Here is a 22,111-nt window from a genome sequence, read left to right on the forward strand (position 1 = left end):
TAATCTAGTCACAAGAGTCAGGTATTGATAAACACGTATATCAGGCCAAAATATGTTTAAATCACACGTCGTTGAAGAAAGGTTATCGATTTTGGAATTCACTGGAGTTAGTGTATGGATCATGAACCTTTCAAGCTCTATCGGCTTAGTTAGATGAGCTCAGTCACAGTATTTTGAGTTATTTTTCCCGTGTAAAAACTCCTTTAAATTGAAGGAAACCTGAAAATAATAGTTTAAAACACCAAAGAGATGATAATAATAATACATAAAGGACCAAGGATGGTCAAGAATGGAGAAGATTAACAAGGGATTGCCAACGAAGAAATGGAAAAATTGAGGCTAAACTTTTCAAGATGCGCAAACTTTTAAGCAACTCTTTCAAATTTAATGATTTACACCTTTCACCAAAATACGTGCTCTTGATTTCGATTCTCATTATTCAACTTGAAGTATGCTGAAATGTGCTGTTATGCTAATCTGTTTTCACTTTGAACGTTATCAACTGACAGACTGAATGTCGTTGCAGAAAGAAACACATTATATACATGCCAAGTTTTATTCCCAGGTTGTTCCAGAAACGTTCAGTACCTATGTGTGGCCGGATAAATTGATAAATGATATCAAACACATATTTGCTAACCCATCAAGTTCACATTACTTTTGACGACGCACTTAGCCGAGATGTTATAATAAAGGCATTAGCTATGTACTACCCTAAAATGCAAACGCAATATTTAAATATGAAAAGGTGTTTTCAGTTTGGAAGGAAGTGAACTCCTTTTTCAGCATGCCTTCAATAACAAAATGCACTCATGGTGTAAGTTTGCCGACATTCTGAACTCATAAATAAAGATTTCACATATTTATATAAATGCAATATTTAGATTTTATCCACGATGTTTCCCGGCTAAGTTTTGCATGTGTAATTGTCTCAGCACGTGGCTGAATTAACCATATCACGACTTGTACATGACCTTAGCTATATTACACGTATTTTCTTCAAGCTATTACAAGAACGATGATTCAGTATGCGCGTTGGGGCAGAAGCCCACATCAAGAACACGAGTAAGAACGTAATCAAGGATTGAACATGTTTGGTGCATTTAGCTTGGTGGGCTATCGACATCTTACAAGGCACTAGCTATGAACCACAGTGAATGTCATGCAAAAGAAAAGGTGTTTTCTCAAGGAACTGAATTCCTTTTCTTAGCACGCGTTTAATAGAGAAAGACACTCGTATGGTTTTTTTTTTTTTTTGTCAAAATACATTCTTTATTGATACACATAAACCTATATACTCGTATGGTTAAAGTTACTTCAGTCAATCCATGCTGAACTCACAAATAAAAAATTCACATAAATGTGGTTTAGATTATATCGGCGATACGTGTACTTCACCTTTGTATTGCAATGTGTAGTTTTCCTATGCAGGAGGCTAAATTAAAGATATCACAACTTGTACATGACTGTTATAATATTACACTCATTTTCTTCAAGCTAAATTTACAACAACGATCATTTGGTATGCACGTTGAGACAGAGCGCTCCCCCCTCCCCCCTCCCCCCCAATGCAAGAACATGAGTAAGAAGGTAATCAAGGATTGAATATTTCAGTTTAGAGTTGACAAAATAAAAATACACGAGCAGTATACAGTAAAATCAATACTCCCCAGGCTTGTATGTGTTCCCGGCAAAGACTTAAGGTATCATGGTAGGTGGATTGACAGTGTTTGGAAATCGCGCTCTTACGCTGGCACTTTGAAAGAAAACCCCATCAACCTGTACATTTTCTGAAAGCTGAATAGTTATAGAATACAATCAAATCTTTGAAATTTTCTAAAAAGTTATTGTCGCAGTGATATTAAAAGAAATACCCAGAAACACTGCTTCGCTTAAACTGGTTCGCTTCCTCGCGTGAATTATCGGAGCGGCGCGATTTACATCGGAAATGTTTTCTCACACATCACCCTCAAAAATCGTGTCTGCGATTTTCCAGATGTGGTTTGGTTTTTTTTTTCTACACCCTCCTAAACTTTGATATCTTTAATGCGGACGTTTCCCCCGGACGTTTCCTTCTACAAAAGAGGCCATAACTTTGAAACGGAAGCGAAATTAAACAAAGCCCGACACGGTTTTTCGAAGGAGGTATCCTAGAACATACCTGCCGATTTTCAGCCAATTCCATCGGAAGACGCGCGTAAACGAACTAAAAATGTTCATCCTTATATGCAGCTTTATTTCATCGAGATAAACACGAAAAACCTTTCATGAGATTTGTATGAATAGGTGTTAAAAATCCTCTCCGCACTGACAGATGTCGGCATGGGTCAGTTTACCACAACAATGGGCTATGACAACTTGAAATAAACAGACGACTAATATTCTGGAGCGGAAACCCGCGTCGCAGTGAAGTCGTCCGAGAAGGGACAAACTACAAGTTAAACTGCCGTGATCTTTTACTTAAAGGATTTCGTCGGCGGCATTGGTATCATGTTGCTTAAGTTTAGGCTCCTTCGTTCTCCAGACATTTTTTGAAACCATGCCTCGCGAAGCCAAAAAGCATGAAAAAGAGGAAATCTCGAGTTCTACATTGTCAACATCTACATCTGCGCTTGACTCTCTCTTTGTGGGAGTTTCGGAATCGCGTCCGTTCTACAACAATTTCGTGCGACTAGCACTTGTTGTATTTTGTCCTTTAGCTACATTGGCGGGACTAGTGTCCTCGAGTTCCTTCAACCATTCTTCTTGGTTACAGTGCGACCCACGGTCGCTCAGAGCCAAAGATCTTGTTCGACGCTGAACCTGTGGGTTCCACCAGATTTTCGCCTCTTCGGCCTCTTCGAAGACGAAAACGGGCAAGAATTTTTCGTCCTGACATAAAGAAAATTTGAGAAGAACGAAAGCCAACTTGCGCTGAAACAACCAGATCAAGAACAGTTCGCGTGCACAACTGAAATATCACATCGCAATTCGCGTTACTTGTGACAACTGGCGGTGAATTTTAATTAGAGGTGTCAACGCGCTGTAAGAGGTTAATAATATTCAAAAATAGTTTTTTTTTCTTTACCTTAAAAAGAAAAAAGCCCTTTCCCCCATTCTTTTTGCAAAATATTTATCTCAGTCTTCTCAATTTGAACAGCCAAAAAAAGATTTTTCGCATTTTAAGTAAAAATCCACCTACCATGATACCTTAATACTTGTTTTTTTAATAAACAGTGAAAAGTGAAACAACCTTTCAAAGTAACATCTTGTTATTTCATACGGTTGCTTGCTGGAAATATTACTTCAAGCTTTTCAACAACGAAGCTAATACTTCCTGTTATTTTTTTGTTATACTAAATTTAGACTTCAAGGAGCTCAGTCGCGGTATTTTGAGTTATTTTGGCTACATACAAAATTACGTTTACATCGAGGCAAAAATAGTAGTTTACTAAGATAAAAAACACACTAAAGAGAAAATAATAAGCCGTCAAGGAACAAGGATGGTTAAGGATGCATGGAGTAGATTAACACGGATTACAAACGAGAAACTTGAAAAATTTAGGCTATATGTTTTCAAGATGCGCAAACCAGTGACGTAGCCCCTGTAATAATTATTTAATCTCACGTAATAACTAATGCGAAAAAACCCTTAAACCAATATCTTGTTATTTTATCGTTGCTTTATGGAAATATTGGTCGTTTTCCACTCGACCAAAAATTCCGGTTTTCATTTTCCGGAAGAATGGAACAGCATTTTTCCGGCATTTGCGGAAAATAGGAAAACCTTGCGAGGCCTAGGTATACGGAAATTTTCGGAAATTTCTTACCTAAAATTTCCAGCATTGGGCTTTCCTCCCGGCATTTCCAGAATTTTTGGTCGAATGGTTCGCTTTTCGGAAATTCAGTCAACAATTTCCACGGATTTTTTCATCTGTCCCCATTTCACAATGTTTAGAATTTTTGGTTGCATGAAAAACGCCCATTACTTCATGTACCACGATCAAACTGACACGTAATGCTATTTTTTGTTACATTTAATTTAGACTTCATAGTTATCAGGTAAGAAATAACAAGCTCGAAGACACCCTTACACCACTATCTTTACATTTTATAGTAAGCTCTCTGGAAATGTAGTTGCATGGTTCACAAAATCGAAAAAGAAAAGGAAGTCGTAATTTTTTTTCCTGATCTTTAACTTGGACTTTATAATTATCACTCCCAAAATTCAGTTTTATTCAGCTGTTTTCTGAAATTATGTTATAATTCAACACATATATAAAAAATAAAACGATATATAAACCTAACAGTGCTATTTTTTGTTAGCTTTTATTGACCTCGTTGATGAAAAAAGGAAGTTAATTGTATCGTACTTTTGAACCAGTAGTATGTAAATTGTAACGCTAAGTGTTATTGCGATATGATATTAAAATGGCTTTTAAGTTTCCGTGAAGCGCACGCAGACCATTCAATACAATTTTTTTTATATATATATTCCAAAATCTCTCACTCTATACCAACCCCAAACGTCGAAAACCTACCCGTTTACGCTACTATTGTCTTGAGCTTTCAGGCATTCCCTATAATTTTGATAACTTTTTACAGCTTTAAGCTTCTCTCTTTTTTTTTTCCTCGACGAGAGAGCAATTGTTACGAAGCTCAATAATTATTATAGGATTGAAAATTTTGGTTCGTGATCACATTTTGTAATGTTAGTCTTGTGATTCTGGGGCCCGACTGCCCACACAGAGAGTCTTGTGACTTCAAGTTGTTTTTCTTAGTTTATCGAGAGTACTTAAGCTTCGAACAATACCCCATCGAGACTCGTGTTTGGGTTCGTCTTCTTGCCATGGTCTGGATCTCCCACGAAAGATCCTGTTTGGGCTTCTTGTTCTCTTAACTATAGTTTCTATTGTTTGTTTCAATAACTTTGTAGTTATTAGCCTCTGACAGTCGTGTGAGTATTCTAAAAGGCTGTTTAATCTTCCAAGGTCAGTTTGCGCGTTTGGCGCAAACATAGCTACCGATGTGGTAGTTAAGTGCGTGTGCATTTGTTTGCCAAGTAGTAGAAGTAGAAGTAGAAGTAGTAGAAGATGGACGAAGCTAATCGTGCAAGATAGTAGTCCAAGAAATAAACGACCCTTAAACAGATTCTCGGTACCTCCTCGCATTAACAGAAGCAAGCCAATACAATAAAAAATTAGTTGCCAAGTTTCAGATGGGAATTTAAAAAATCCAAAAAATTGAAGCGGGAGGGGGGGGGGGGGGGGAAATAAAATTGGTATTGTGAGCCAATAATTGAGCCAAATTCAGTCTATTGCGACAAAGTATATTAATCTGCGAAATCGTTATTGAACAAGCAGCTGTTCACTAGGAATTCATTACGATGTATGATTTGTTTGATTGCTCTTCAAGTTATTGACAGCAAGTTACAAATAGTTTGAAACAAATATTGCTGTCATGAGGCTTTAGAACAAAAAGATAAAAAATTCCCAGAACGAATGTTTCTAATTTGAAGTCACGATGTTCATCTGTGATACAAAATTAACCCTTTGAAAGTATTATCATTTCCGTGATGATCAGGACAAAATCAGACATTGTACAGACAGACATGATAACAAGACGTGCTCCCTCAATATTGGCCTGGGAAAAGGAACACTCCTTAATTTTTTCTTCTGATCATCTTGAAGCCCATAAAGCTCAAGTAATTGTGCTGAACCCTCAAAAAATAACTAAAACAAAAGACACCATTGGAAACTCGCTATGCCGGCCAATTTTTTTTTACCTTTATAGTAACTGCGCGTTTCATTGCCCGCAAACTCACCTCAACCATAAGTTTGAAAAGTAATCGTTTTTGTTCACACATTTATCAGTATGGCAAGGTGTTTCCTCCCCACAAAGAGTATGTATTTTGTCTTAAAATACGGTCAGGGTTTGAACGCTTCGGGGACAACACTCAGTCACGCACTCTTCCTTTAAGTGCTTTCCGCCCACCAAAAACAAAATAAGTCGTGTCACCCGTTTTGGCCGATCAACACATCGGAATACATCGATATCGGTGCTAAAAGTGCAATACCAAGTATTCTTCCAAGTGTTATTCTAGAATTGTGTAGAATGGGCACGGAATCTTTGGCGGAGAGGCCTTCACCCGGGGGGAGACTCCCATAAATAAGCCGGCTTTATGGATATGTTCCACTGTGAGGCGTACCGTTTTCAGAAAGTTGATCATGAGTTTCGCATGGGGTATAGAAATCAGTCAGCTTTGGTCTAGAATAGAGTACAATTTACCGGGAAAGTGGCCAGTGTATAAATAATTTAGTCTGGAATAGGGTTTTTTAACCCAGGTTTTGAAACTCGGAAGTGACATTGTAAGATATTGGTTTCCGCATGAATAGCTAGTCTGGGATAGGTTAGGGGGCTTTTGGCGCTCAGCCTGGTATAAGGTTGCAAAATCAAGCTGATCATAATCTACTATAGGGTAAGGGTTTCAGTGTCCCCGGGACACACCCTACCTAAAGACTTACAAAGTACACCCCCTTCCCCCCCCCCCCCCCACCACCACCACCACCACCACCAAAGGCCTTTACAACTGAACATTCAATGTTGTTGATATATTTTATGGGGTTGCAGTGAACAATGTAGTAATAATTAATACGTTTTTTACGCCAACTAAAGTGGATTTTGCGAATTGAAAAACGGTGTCATTCGAAAGCACTATCCGAAACTCTCGAGGCGCAATTTTTCGCGCTGCGCCACAACTATCTGAACGCCTGGAAGAGGCTACTACGAGAAATGCACATGAACCCTCTCGATACACAAGTCATCGACTCTATATCAATACCAATTCCCATATGAGAAACTAAAAAATAGCCTATCCATACAATTTGTCTACATCATCGAGAGAAACTTAGTGATCTAAAAATGTTTGGGCACATATATTTTGAATGGATGTTGTGTTGAAACAATTTAGACCCAAAGTAACACATTGAATGTGGAACGTTTTTCGACGTTACAAATAAAGCACAAATGCAGCTTCAAAGTCGTTATATAAACAAGTGTCTGATCACAATATAATGTTATAAAATGGAAACCATATGTAAGTCGTAGCCACTTAAAATAAGCCCTGTACAGGTGGTATATGAAAATCGTTAATAAAAAATATACATTACGAATAATGAATACTAACAATCTTAAATTTTACAGTAAATTAAAATAATAATAACTGTTAACGTTAAAATAAATAATTCTGAACTATACAAAACAACATGGAACAAACATGGCTATCGTTAATTTGTTTACAGGAAAATAAGTGTATAGTAAATATATGTACATACATATCATTCTTTTCACATTGAAATTGTTGATCATTTAACATAACTTCAAACTGTTTCCTTCACAGGAAATATTTTTTTTGTACATCGCGCAGCAGATGGAAACAAAGAACACCTAAGCATGCTGCAGAAAAAATCAGTGACACACAAGACTTCTCGTCCACATTTCACACTATTCAAGACTCATCAACAGTTTCACCTGTAAAAAAAGGAAGAAAATTAATAATATAAACAAAAAAAGGCGAGAAACAGGAAGCGGAAAATAGGAAACAGAACACAGAAAACAGAAAACTAAGAACGCAAAACGCAAAACGGGGAACAGAAAACGAAGACCTGACAAGGAAGGACTGGAACAGAAAAAGAAAAACGAGGAACGGGGAACGGGAGTCTTTTTGAAAAGCTTAGTAAAGCTTGCTAAGAGCATCGTGCTTACAATGATGCTGTACATAAATTGAGGAGCGAGTAAAGTTAATAGAGTGTCAAATAACAAGAAATGAAAAACAGATAAGACAAAGGACAAAAGAAGAAAGTTAAAATTCAGAATCAGAAGCTGGAAAATTGCATATCAAAAATTACCTTCACTGAACTCAATCACACGTTCAAGCACAAAGTACTCGTGTCCACTGTCTTCGACCTCATGATCAGTTGAATCATGACTCTCGGCAATCAGTGTACTTCTCCTCTTTCCCATTTCAATATATTCCTCGGGATCTACGCGACAACCCCCTGATAAATCCTCATATGAAGTCACGTATCGAATATCCTTTGGTTTCACACCTTCAACGTCCTCATCCGCACCCTTCGAGCTGTTTCTTTTCGTGATGTCCTTACACAAACAACTTTCATAACCACCACTACATGAAGACACAGAACACTTTTCGCTACCCCCAGAACTCCGCTTATGATCAGTATTCGGGGTTGAAGCTGTGTTGTCGAGATCGCCAATAGAAATTTCCAAAGAAGCTCGTGGCATTTCTTGTGACTCATTTTGCAAGCCACGGAAGAGTTTATTGAGTTCTACAGGATCGAGCTCCACGGAAACACGGGCATAATCATATTCCATGCTCTCAGGCCGCGATGGTGCGTCAACTTTCGCATATCCATCACATTCTTTTAAAGAGTACTATGGACGAAAAATCGGAATGTTATCGTTTTGCAAGCTTGACATTTTCCCTCGGAAGGTATTCTCGTAAAACATGGGTAGGGTTGTGGGACACGCCTCTTGAAACCCTTCCCCTACCTCCAATTAATAACACCTTATTTCAGACCAGACCCTAACCAACAACGTTTTCTTGGTTATATTGAACAACATTGATCAGAAAAAGCTGAAAAAGATGTCAAAAATGTTGTTGGTCAGCAATAGATTTAGGTAAATGCGTACAACTGTGTGTGCTTGAACTCTTTTGTGTTACTTATCATTTCATAATAATGGATAGTTCAATATCGGTCTTACCAGTGGATTTCTTTGCAGGGACAAAGACTGATATGCCTTAGTAGGGCCTTCCTCTCCATTCAAGCCTGCTGCCGATTCCTCTGTATGACCAGGCCCTTGTTCCTCCCTCCGAAGGGAAGGCATCGACCTAAACAGCCTCTGATAAGGTAAACTTTCTTCCACGTCCGGAGAACTCATACTGACTGCTGCCGACTCTTCTGGACGAACACAGCCCTGTTGATCCCTCCTCAGGGATGGCAGCGTCCTGACCAGTTTCTGATAGGGGAAGCCTTCCTGCACTCCAAGGGGACTGACAGGCGTTATTGCTCCACTACACTCAGGCGAGGAGGAAGACGTTCGTGTCAGGAGCCGCTGGTAAGGAAGACGTGGTGCGGTGGGGTCTGCTGATTGGTCGTTGGGTCTGGTAAGGGTTCCACTGTGACCTGGTGTCCAGATGATAAGTTTATTATCTTTTCCTCTTTCATACATAGGATTACCTGAAAAAGGGAAAAGATATTTTTGTGTCATTTAAGGGGCTCATCCAAGAGCTGATTTACAAGATACATTACAACTTTGCTACAATGGACAAGTAGGGTTTCATTAACATTTTCAGGAAGCAACTGGTTTTCACAGGAGGACTGAACTTCTTTATAAGAAAAACGTCCCTCAAGATGGGTCAAACCAGGCGGGCAAAAGGTCAATTTTCCCCGTGCTTGGCCCATAATGAAACCCCTGAAGGATTGTGACAAGTCTACAATACAAAATTAATTGATTCATTTTAATCAAACCAACATTTTGCTAGTGACTGACACAAACAATGTCAGAGAATGTTAAAGAACCTATCACAATTGTAGTTTAAGGCAATAATACCAGTATTCAATGATAGCAGTTATAGCCTATTTCTGCATGATGCAAGCAGTGTCAAATTACATGTGTGTGAGCTTCAAAAACGTGAGAGATCTTTGTATTAAAAATTGACAGTAGCCACAAAAATAGAGCCTGAAAAAAAAAAAAATAGGTTTCAAGCAGTGCATTTTCAATAGCATACATGGCATACATGGACAAAGAGCCCCCACACGGGAGCTATACGACAAAGTATGCACGTATTTCAGCAAAAGATCTCTCGAGTCTTTAGATCTTAATCCTCCAGTTAAAATATATGATGTTTCGTACATTCACTTACGTAATGACGGCCTCCATAAAATATATGTCTGGGAGGGGCGTAGTAGCCGACTTATACTCCTTTTAACATATTATTTTTTGTATAGCTCACCCTTTGGTGTGACAGGTCGTGTCCTAACACCATCAACAAGGCATGGATAGTGAACATACTCATAGTCATGCAGGGAAGAACACGCTGCCGGCGTGGCTGGCTGTTCAGTAGGATGGTGATGAGTCGAGCCTGTAACATTACAAGACTGTTCAATACCCTCACTGAGATAACATTGTGCCTCTTTACAACAGTTGCTCTGGAGCAGAACAAACTGGCTAATGAAGAGAGGTGACCGTTAAATTGTGATCAGCCCAGGACTGGGACAAAAGTTCCTGCCTGGTGCATATTATTAAATCTAATTATCATAAATTAAAATAATTTCCGAGGTGCAGGCTTCCATATAATACTCTGTCATACATACATGTAGAGGTGGATGTTGTAGACAGGTGGCCAGTAGTAGAGGTTCCCACTCTAAAACTTTGAAGTCTATTTGGATGCAAGATTTAGAAACTGGGAAGGAGACCTCCTCACATAATTTAAATTTTTCAAACCCCTTTTTCCTCATAATAAGGAGTCTGCACTTTCAGTTTGCCCCAGTGACCTAAGTCACCTATCTACCCGGGTTTGAGAACATGTGGAATTGGTCAATAAAATTACAAGACAGCTTGGATAAAAATGTAACAAGTGTCTCACAGAAGGCACAATGGACCCAAACCAAAGATTAGAGAGTACAGTGTAGGAATAGTTTATTGTTTGTGAAGCATTTATTTTCATTTAGGAAGGCCTGATGGTAGTAGAGCACAAGCAGCTTTCCCCTAGTGCAGCTGTTTTTCCTCTTGCACTTTGTTTCAAGTCACACTCATCAAGCTACAGTAAGAAAATAGAGGTGCCACTCATTGTCTAGATTGTTGGTAAAATCAAAACGATTTTATTAACTGACTTATAATTGTTGCAGCTATTAGTACCTCTCCTTTTCTGTTTGCAATTCCTGCGGCATTTCAACACAAGGAATACAGTGATTACAATGATGACAATAAGAATAACACCAGCCAGACCCAAAGACACTGCAATCCAGATCTGCTTGTCATTAGCTTGGGAGTAATCGCCAGTTGGCACAGGATCGGCATTAAATTTTGTGGATTCTACCAGTGCAACTGATGATTTCTGGAGAGCATAAAAGGATGTACATTTAAGTAAATTGTAGAATTAAATAATTCTGACACCTAACTGACCTTTGTCCAATGTAATGCAATAAACAGATGCATTTAAATGTATCTGAACACACTTTCATTTTATTACATGTAATTTTAATTTGGTTCTGACAATTCGGTAACCTCCCCATAATTTTTGAGTGGCCATATTATTGGGTTTATTATGTGATGGAGAAAATTGCTTCATTGCGATTGGCAGAGAGCAGGCCAATTTTTAATTTGCAGTGCAGATCAAATTAACACGTGGGTTTTCGCAAGTTTTGCAGTCATACAATAAATGAGCAACTGTATGAAAGACCAAGCAAGCAAGGATTTACCATTACAGTACTCATGATATAAATTTGAAAATTCTTTTAAATTCTTTCAATTTTTCTAATACGAGTAATACATGTACACATGTATTACTCGTAATAGTGTAAAACCCTTAACTACAGTGTATTTGCATTCATACTATTGCCTCTAGTAGATGCAAATTGTTAAACAAAGTACACGCAAGTCAAGGACAACAGTTGGTTATACTTAAATGATCAGCCAAAAAGGGGTTTTCAGATACGCTGTACATGTACATGTAAGAGAGTGATCATTAGACAAACATTTAAGTTGCTAATAATGTATTTCAGTACAACTTGAATCGCATGAAAACAGGATGCCAGGGTTTTTCTGTAAATGAACTACATGTAATGTATGTTTGGGTATTAACTCAAGACAGGAAATGAAAACCACAGACAGTCACATTCCCTGGACGTCATCAATTGGAATCCATATAATTTCCCATTAACAGTTAAGAAGGCTGATACATGTACTGTACATGTACTTTATACAACATACCATACAAATCTGAAAGTAACAACTCCCTGAAAAGATATGCTTCCCAAAAGTGACGTTAATTTTTTACCTACGTTAATTAAACCCCAAAAGTAATGGCCCACCTGAAATTGGTGGCCCTTTGAAGAAGTCTCTAAATAGAAACTCTGATCTCAATGCAGATGGAACAGTCTGACTGTGTGCAGGACTGAATAACTTGGAGAGTTATTTGCAATTTTATTTCAAACTTAACTGAATGTTTCTTGAAACTATGTGTTATAAGCTGTATTTGTCTGGTAGTGTCAAATGGTACAGTGTAACTAGTTGCATTGCAATATACTGTAATGTGACCATTATACTTTCACCCTACAGTACCAACATTTGGCGCCTTTTCTGTTTTTACGGTTTGCTTTGTTTATATGGGTACATGTAGTCAGTAACATACATAAATGGAACTGTTTAAGTTCCATGTAACACATCAAGTTTGTCTGAAATGACTGTGAATTACTGTACAAACGTTTCTTTCAACATCAGAAAGTAATGGCTATCCAAAACCCCTTTTGCCAGCTAAATCTGAAAGTAATGGGGACTTAAAATTCTATGGTATACATTAATAATTTACAAGTACTAATCTGAATATTTACCCATATGAGCTTATACAGGTACAACTGTATGTGTAGGTGTAGTAATGTTTCTAGCATGAAAACAAAAATGTATACAGTAAAATGATATCTACAGTCATGCACATTGTATGTCAAATCTTACCTGGACGTTCTTGTTTTTCTCTGTTGGAACTGAAACTGAAGAGGGAGGCTTGCTTGGCATATCATTTTGAATCACAAAATCTGAATCTGAATCTGGTAAAAAATTGAATCAACAATAAATTAATAAGAAGAAAAACTATAAGCTACAGCTTGCAGTAAATTACACATTACAATAAATTGTGTTTTTCAATACTACTGTTAAGTAATAAACACAAAACAGAAAGAGCTGGTAACAGTAAGTTGTATTCATTTATTTAATTGTTCTGAAATATGGTAGTACAGTGGAACCTCTTTAATACGGACAGCAAAGGGCCAGAACTGAGTGTCAGTATTACGGAGGTCTCTGTATTATGAAGGTACAGTCATGTACACTGTGTAGAGAAAATTTATTATAACAGTTCTGGTTTCTCTGCAGGGCAGGAAAAAAACCCAGGTTTGATTGCCCAGGGCAAGTAAATTTTGCTCTTGGGCAAGTGAAAATGGAAGTTTGGTGGTCCAGTGGGCAAGTGAAATTAGCCCCTGTAGTCTTGTTAGTTGACAAGTCAATTAAACACATCTATTGGGCAAGGAATATTTTAGTGGGGGCAACTGGAAACCAAAATATACTGGCCCACTAGGCAACTGGATTTCAATTTTTTTTTTTCCTGCCATGTCTGAGAGCAAGTGAGCTGTCTGAAATTTACAGGTGTCTTTAGTTAATATTATAGGTGGTTTTGGTAAGGAAAGGTTCAGCTCTTATGTATAATATACAAATTATGAAACCAGACATTGTCACATTCCCAGGCCTGTTGGAATGAATTTGTATGTAATTCCTATTAGGAAATCAGAGGACATCTAGCTAGAAAATGTGAAAATCTTATAAGTACATGTACGGTATGTATACACGCTGCAAACAACAACTTTTTTGTGGTCTACACTATAAGATATTCTTGGTGTGCAGGTATGTTGTAACAAAAACAAAATTCAAAACAACAACAACAACAACAACAACAATAAATTTAATTTTAAACATGAAACTTACATCGATGTGTTCCTTGAGCCTTCAGCATGAGGCAACGATCATCTGTTTTTCCATGATAAGTGCAGCGAATGATAACTTTTATAAGGAGTCCTTCATAAAATGAATCCATCTGATCCTCCCACTGGAACAAAATTAAGAGGAAGATGCTCTAAACATATTTATCCCAAACATAACTAGGCACACGTATAGATTACCCAACTTCCAAGAGTGTTTATACAACTCAATAGAAACACAGGGAACATGTTTTCTATTTCATTTAGAAAATTCCGAGACAAAAAAAAAGTTTACTTTGATCATCAAAATATAAATTCTCTTTGTTTGCACCATCATTACCTCAATAGTTCATGCTAGTAGTTCTACATGTTTCTATTAAGTAAGAGAAACCCAATTATTTTTTTAAACCAATCTGCACAAGCATTTGCTTTGGGCTATTTTCAATTTTTTCTCTTAATGTGTAGTTCCAAAAAATATCAATACCTTCCCCATGGAAGGGAATTTTTTTTAAGTCCCCCCACCCCTCTGGAAATTCTGTTTGAGCTTCATACATTTCTTTAAATTTTTTGGTCTTACAGAGCCCCCCACCCCCCAGGAAATTCCAATCCCTTCTATGGGGGGAGTATGGATATTTTCTGGAACTGAACAATAAAAACAATTATCAGTAAATTATCAGTAAATCAAAAACATCTAATAATATTAGTACTTTGTACTAATTTGGTGTATTTACAGACACATCATCATTATCATCATCATCATCATCACTATCAATGCTTAAATCAAACTGTGTTATTATTTAGCACATCTACTTACAAATAAGAATGTTATCCCTTCGTTGTAGGACTTGGCATAAAAGATGTCAGATTTAGAGAACGTCCATGATGTATTGAAATAAAATTTCCAACTGGAAATTTGCACTTCATCACAGAAGCCATCTGGTTTCAATTTTGAATTTCCTTTCACATGAAGATTGAGAACCTGCAGTTGCTGGGCACTGCTAGTGTAGAAGTCACAGATATTTCCTGAGTAGCAAGATAGTAAGCAGTCAGATGGTAATTAAGAAATAAGAAACATTTTCCTTGTTTCTATTGAGTTTCAGTATGAATCTACTAGCTTTCTATCACGAATGCTGTTTTCTTATTAGTTATGGTATGCTACTCACTATCTATTCAGTTGTACTGTAGATAGTGAGTGGCCTAACAGTGTAAGGTTGTTAACAAAATGGCAGCAGCTTCTTTGCATTTTTCGATAGTGTCTGAGAAGAGGATTTAGCTTCTAAATTGAGATTTACATGTATACTAAAACAATTAAATTTCTTGCTCTCAATTTCAATACATGATACATGTAGTAGACTCATGCTGTGCCCTCACCAACTATCAGCCAACTACTGTCGAGTGCGTGGTAATCAAATTGTTGAGCATAGTTCAGACAACCAAACAGTGCTCAGCAGTAGTTGGAAGCTGGGAGCCGCCGCCGAACATTTGATTGATGGTAGCGAAAAATGCAACTGTTGGTTAAGCTTTGAATTTAGATTATTCGCTCTCAATTTATATTGGCTGATAGTTGGTGAGGGCACAGCATGAGTCTACTATCATGTATTGAAATTGAGAGCAAGAAATTTAATTGTTTTAGTATACGTGTAAATCTCAATTTAGAAGCTAAATCCTCTTCTCAGACACTTTTTGTCTGTTGAGCTTTGAATTATTTTTAGAGACCACATGTTATTAAAAGGTGTAGTAAATAGATCCAACATGAGTGCAAGTCTAAAAAAATTAAAAATGCTATGGGAACAATAAATTAACTCACAGGAGAGTGTTTTCACAGTTTTTTGGAGCTCTTCCAAAGTTTTTATAGTTCGTATAATTTCATAAACATGGAGAACACGTTGTAACTCTATTTCTGTTAGATAATAAATGTACTGTGGGAAAAAGAAAGGAAGAGTTTATTTGAATAATAAACCATAAATTACATGATAGCCTGCACAACAGGTGGATTAGCAGGAATGCACAACACCCGAGCATGCGCGAAATGCAAAAACAAGCGCAAGGCAATAAAATTCCACCTGTAGTCACACCAGTTTGTGTTCTGCTGCCCCCTTGAAATGATTGACATGGAAAGATTGAGAAGAACTAATCACAAAACGATTCAATTCATTGGCGTGAAAAAAAATATCTCAACTAATAGTGAGTGCCGCGAAATGAGCTATGACTATGTATCACAAACACTACCATGTGTTTCCCTTCTAGAAGCTTATAATCAATCTCTGGACTCTTGCTAATTGAAGGGGTGAGTGCAAAACCATGCTAAGTGACGATTTGGGTGAAAAAAAAAATTTCGCGAAAGGGCTTGAATTCTTGCATGTGGTCTTCAATGTAATAGAAAAACGTGGTCCTGTATTTTTGTCGCTGGTGTTTGCTTCGTTTATAAAGACGCCGCTAGGAAAACCGAGTGGTTTTTCTGCATACGCAATATCTCAAAAACGAAGCGAGGCTTAGCGGAAAAAATACGGGACATTGTTAAACATACCTAAACAAAACTGCATGCGAAATTTGGAGCATTTTCGACAAAGTTCACTTTTGATTAAAATACCTAGCGCCCTTTTCCCGCCAAGGTCTTCAAATAAACGAAGCCGGGCCTTTGTTATGATAAACAGAGCCGATCCTTTGTTATAATAGCCAAGCCAAGCCTTTGTTATAAGTCGAAGTCTCGCCTCGGTTTATCATAACAAAGGATCGGCAAGCCGCGTCCGCAAGGACTTTGATTTCACTTAGAAAGCAGCAAAATGTGAATTTCACGCAACGTATAAGCTCAAAAATGTTGATTTTAGGTCAAAAAAGGTTTAAATGTTGATTTCACGTTAACGCGTGACAGCAAGGAGGTTGATTTCTCTTAGAAACGAGCAAAATGTCAATTTCACGCAACGCATAAGCTCAATGATGTTGATTTCAGGTCTAAATAGGTTAAAATATTGATTTGACGTTAACGCGTGACGGCAAGGAGGTTGATTTCACTTCGAAACCAACAAAATGTCAATTTCATGCAGCGCATAAGCTCAATGATGTTGATTTCAGGTCTAAATAGGTTAAAATGTTGATTTCATGTTAACGCGTGACGGAAAGGATGTTGGTTTCACTTAGAAACCAGCAAAATGTCAATGTCACGCAGTGCATACGCTCAATGATGTTGATTTCAGGTCTAAATAGGTTAAAATGTTGATTTCACGTTAACGCGTGACGGCAAGGATGTTGGTTTCACTTAGAAACCTGCAAAATGTCAATTTCACGCAGCACATAAGCTCAATGATGTTAATTTCAGGTCTAAATAGGTTAAAATGTTGATTTCACGTTAACGCTTGACGGCAAGGATGCTAGTTTCACTTAGAAAACAGCAAAATGGTAATTTCGCGCAACTTATAAGCTCAATGATGTTGATTTCATGTGAAAACGCGCTATAAATAGGGCTGACAGATTAACAGATTAACCCTTCTCCGCAACGTACGGGTCTCCATACATCTGCATGTCCGCTGATCCCAGAAGCTCAAAACACTACAAATCATGCCGATTTGAAATAAAATCAACGCAACCTGGATCACAGATCTATGTTACAATCGATCGCTACTTGTTGGCCATTCTTATGTTTAAACAATCTAGTTACCAGTTCGAGAAACGTCCACAGAACGTGATCGCAATGCATGCCAGGAAGGGTCTTTACACCTCGTGCGCGGGAAAACATGGCGGTCGATACAAGACAAATTTTATAAGTCTAAAACCAGTTCTCGCTTTCCAAACTTTGACGCTAGCAACACTTGGCAAATGGGCCACGACTCACCAGAGGGTATTTTTTGGGGGCAAGAACTGCTCTTGGACTTTGCTGCCTGGCTCGATCTGACTTCGAACGCCGATAACACAATTACGGTATATCAGCTGCCTTCGAAGTTTCAGAACACATTTTGATTCTTTAAAACGTGCTGATGACTTACGGGTTTATCGAGACTTTATGATGTCTCTCAACCACCAGGCAGGCACACAAGGTACTTTAAAACAATGCTTAAGATATTAGTTGACAGAGCTCTAATGCAGCACATCTCTTTTTTGTTCGATGAATTTCGTTTGACTCTCGATCGATTCACGTGTTGTGCTCACGTCACAATACCCGACGTAAACAATCTGTTCCCAGATTTCTGCTCTATATATGCTGTGAGATTTGATTTTGACTTCATACACTATAAACAGTCTGCCTGTTTGCTGTTCAACAAATAAACTCCTAAAGACATGGCTAGGAAAAGCCAAGTATTTTTGCATACGTTATAACTCGAAAACGAAGCAAAAACCAGCGACAAAAATACAGGGCCGCGTTTTTCTATTACATTGAAGACCACATGCAAAAATTCAAGCCCTTTCGCGAAAAATTTTTTTTCACCCAAATCGTCACTTAGCATGGTTTTGCACTCACCCCTTCAATTGTCACAGTTGCAATCCCCAACTGGTTAAGTTCAAGAACCTGTTCTTTTGTGATTGCTCTTAATGCACTGATGGCAAAACATGGCACCTTTTGCCAATGTTAACCAACACTTGAATCTTCGGAAAAAGCTGATAAATCAAACCAGTCAGTAGCACACTTTCTTCTCTAATAACGCTTTGATTCAATCCTTCTGTTTGTCCTTTAAAAAATCAAAAAGTGGAAAAAAATTCAGAGCAGAAGCAAATGCATCTTCTCTACTCAAGGCTGCCATTTTGTTTTTTGTTTTTTTCTCACATCTGACATCACGTAGCTTAAAGCAACCAATCAGCAAAAACTGTTTGCCAGGCAACGGTTGGAAGAGCCTTTACAATGGTGTGACTACAGACAGATTTATTTTTTATTCGCACAGAGGCGCTTCGTGCCTGTTCCTTCACTTTACACCCACACTCATGTATCATGCTAGCCCACTAATCCACCTGTTCTGCAGACTAATAATCAATAATTATTACTTGATTGTATCTTGCTCATGCCATCAAAACATCAATAGCTCACACACATCACAAAGGGGAAAGCTGCGTTGCTAAAAGGATTAAAGTATGGCGTGCAGACAGCGTGCCGTTTCTTGAAGTTGTCTAAATTCATAATTTTTGAAAAGTCAGGGGTTGCTAGCCTACAAGTAATCACTAACATTGAGGCATAAACAGTGAAGAGGTAGAGGACCCCCCCTCCCCTCTCTCTATCACTTGTCTTACGCCAGTCTAGCAGGCTCGAATGTGGACTGAGTAGTTTGAGTTGGGGTGCTAGCCTGGGTCATACAGTGTGTTCCAACTGCCGCCTGATAAAGAAGCTCAAATAGGTGTACAGATATTTCTAGATATTTCACCAAAGGGAAAAAAGAAATAACAATGTATATATTCTCTTTCATATAACAAATCAAACACAAGAGACAGTGTTTCCTCGGGATATTCAAACACCAAGAAGAGAGTTGAAAATACGATGCGCAGCAGAGTATATTTGACGAAATTCGAGGCGTTTGGATAGCTGATGAAACACTGTCTCGAGGGTTTGATACATCTTGTCAATCAAAACAAAAACTAAGGAGTAAACAGAGAAGTAAAAATGTCAAACTCTATGCTAATTAAGACCGGGTATCCAAACCTTCTTCACAGTTGTGATTTTCTTTCTTTCAACTTAAAGAATTATTAATGAGTTAGAGAAGCAGTCATAATTCATCTACAACTGACACACGTGTTTCACAGGCAGGCAAAACTATTGAACCACACTTCATTATAAGAAAAACTTTTCACTAGTTGGACATCAAACCAGCTGGGCAAAATTGACCTCATGGCCAGTCAAATTGCTCGGTGCCCAGCCCTTAATTAAATCCCAGTGCATGAAAAGTTATGGTAGTCTTCCAGGGTTATTTTTCTTACAGCATGTATTCTAAAACAATATTCTTAATGTATCACTGGGGTTGGAGGAGTGAGGTGTGATAAATTACAATAAGCATTTTTGGTTCGGAGTCAGTCTGCACATTTCTGACAAATTTGCCAATGATTTGCAATTCTCTGATTTTCTAGTTTTTGAGTAATTTTTTTAGTCAATTTTCCAGCTCAATAGCAGAGTTGCTACATGTACCTGGCCCAGCCCCTTGTAATGGAAGTTGCATGAGTTTCACCATGGCTTCATCAAGTGAGCAGAAACTCTACGTTTGTGCAGTAACAAAGTACAGCAAAACATTTGTTGCTGTTGGTTTTTGTCTGCATTAGATGGCTGGGTCATTCAAATCAAAACAAGTTATAATTCAATTGTTTGATTATGACCTCAGTTTGATTTTCACGAATAATGATTTCACTCGGTTAACTGCACAGGAACTAAGGATGGACGCTTCACTAGTTTTTGAACTGTAATAAATTTAAATTTCAGCCTTCATTGTTTAAACCACTTAGAAACAAAACCTATATTGTCTTACCCCGTGTATCCGTCAAAACATCTCTGTCTTTGACACAGCCATGCTGTCCGGAGTGCGTTCTGTAAAAAGTAGGTTTTGTTTTGTTGGCGCAATGGCAAGAACAACCACTACCCGCGCCGCCATTTACTCCACGAGAAACGGCGCCATACTGTTCACATGATGTCGCGCAACTAAAAGACTCCACGTTCACCTCGAAAGAATCTCCTTTGTCCCTTGAACGTGTTACACTTAAAACTTTCGGTGATGATCCGTGAACTGCCACAAAAACTACAGAAAAGATGTTCCAGTATTTGACAAGCGAGGCAAGAAAGTTCCAACCCATTTCGGAATTTCAACAAAGCTTCGCCAAACTTCCTTAGTTCTTTCTGTCTCGTAGTTAAAAATAAGCGTTTTGGTAATTCTCTTTCTATGGGAACAATGTCTTCAGGAAACCAAGTGACATCTTGCACTTTAACGCCCAAACCACAACGTGAGTTGTCCGACCGGCATAGCTCCTCGTCCGCCATTTTGCTCATATAAGGCTTTTTCAACGCGTGACGCATTTCCTACTTAGCAGGGATCCCCTCTGTACGTCCTTTGTGCTACCGCGGTTAGTTTCAAATTACCGTTAAGTACCTCATGCTCAAGTACCGAGCGAATGAGAAATCGTTCTAAGTAGTGTTTTGTACAACGTGTGAACTAGGAAATGCAGTGTTTAGAACATAATTCATTGGTGGGTTCCTTTTCGGTCTGGCTGTGGTATATTCTTTTAGCTCTCTTGGCGCTGTCGAGGGCGTGGCGAGTCTACAAGAAAAAGACTGCACCGTGGAGGGCTTAAATGCCGGAAGGCAGGATATTTTTAATTCTATCAGTGGCCTGCGGAGGATTAGCCCCCCACGCAGACGCCTTGTAGTACTGTTGGGGAGAAGCGTTGTGTTACGACCCTAATAACGGCTACAAAATTATTTATAGAAGGCTATACTAGAGGATCGGCGATGTTGCTGTTTTTACACCTTCGGTTACCGGTTTTCTGCACCCGGAAAAAGGGCGTAGAGAGAGTTGAAAATGATCATCACAAGAGATAATCTTTATGAAGCGGTGGGCGTCACTGAAAGATTCAAAGACTGAGGGAGACAAAAGAAGAGAATCAAAAAACAAACAATATGTTATTGAATAGATAACAGACTAAAATTTTGCATTTTAATTTTAGCATACACGTTCACATTTAAACGAGCAGGCTCACTGGTGAAATGTGTCTAAATAAAGTACTTACTACTTTACTTACTTCCTTACAAACTGAAACAAACAAACAAACAAACAGAGGTATCGGCAGCCGTGACTAGCCCCGTGGGGTTTATACGGGGAATTTTCCGCTCTAAGGGGGCGCGTGCAAAGCCTTTTCGTTGTAAATCAACCATTTTCACAGAAAGGTAACCCTTTCAGATATATACCTTCCATAGAAAATGGTACCCCTTTCATATGACTGAGAAACAAAGGCAGACGATTCAAGATATATTATAACTGACCTTAGCTAAGTTTCTCCGCTCCAGTAACTTAGGCTAGCGAAATTCTTATTTACCGTTTTTAATAGTTCGAACCTAAAAAAAAAAGCGTTCCCTTTTCGGATAGTCCAAACAACTTCTGTCACTATTACGCCCTGAAAAGCAACAGAGCACCTCTGAGTTATTTTTTATACGATGAGAAAGCCGTGAGAAACTGAGAGCGAACGACATTAAAACGATTGAGAATAAGACTAACAACACTGCATATTGCATATGATATCCGGAAGCCTAATTCATTTAATTTGGTGATCAGTAAAAGCAAAGTACAAAACGGCTATTTGATTCAGTTTGCTAGGGAGGCTAGGCCCGGCAGACAAACATAAGGCTAACATATAATAATTATATGCTCAGTGGCCTCTAAAAGAAACCATGTCTGTAAACATGGTGA

The 22,111-nt window shown here is 38.2% G+C and overlaps 1 protein-coding gene across 2 annotated transcripts; it reads right to left on the reverse strand.

The window, feature by feature from the left end:
- Window positions 1-5,251: 5,251 nt before the first annotated feature.
- LOC145502851 (uncharacterized) lies at window positions 5,252-21,792 on the reverse strand. Of its 2 annotated transcripts, none has more exons than XM_081482249.1 (9): window positions 20,183-21,792; window positions 14,563-14,771; window positions 13,756-13,876; window positions 12,736-12,827; window positions 10,921-11,119; window positions 10,016-10,144; window positions 8,764-9,239; window positions 7,887-8,433; window positions 5,252-7,509 (listed from the first exon to the last, which is right to left on the reverse strand). In XM_081482249.1, exons 1-9 carry the CDS (start codon window positions 20,502-20,504, stop codon window positions 7,487-7,489), a joined length of 2,118 nt encoding a protein of 705 aa, XP_081338375.1. In that variant the 5' UTR covers window positions 20,505-21,792; the 3' UTR covers window positions 5,252-7,486. The 2 variants fall into 2 exon arrangements, with proteins under 2 accessions (XP_081338375.1, XP_081338376.1); XM_081482250.1 differs by having other exon boundaries at window positions 12,736-12,815; window positions 20,183-21,791.
- Window positions 21,793-22,111: the final 319 nt, after the last annotated feature.

The sequence above is a fragment of the Orbicella franksi genome, chromosome 11 (assembly GCF_964199315.1).
Source record: "Orbicella franksi chromosome 11, jaOrbFran1.1, whole genome shotgun sequence".
Classification (NCBI taxonomy): domain Eukaryota; kingdom Metazoa; phylum Cnidaria; class Anthozoa; order Scleractinia; family Merulinidae; genus Orbicella; species Orbicella franksi.

Bases quoted from the DNA above. Each gene is read 5' to 3' on its own strand.
- LOC145502851 (XM_081482249.1), bottom strand. From the start codon at position 20,504: ATGGGTTGGAACTTTCTTGCCTCGCTTGTCAAATACTGGAACATCTTT. The intron at 13,877-14,562 runs GTAAGTAGATGT...ATTTTGTTCCAG, and splicing joins AAGGGATAACATTCTTATTT to TGGGAGGATCAGATGGATTC. The intron at 9,240-10,015 runs GTGAGCTATACA...TCCCTTTTTCAG, and splicing joins ACGACCTGTCACACCAAAGG to GTAATCCTATGTATGAAAGA.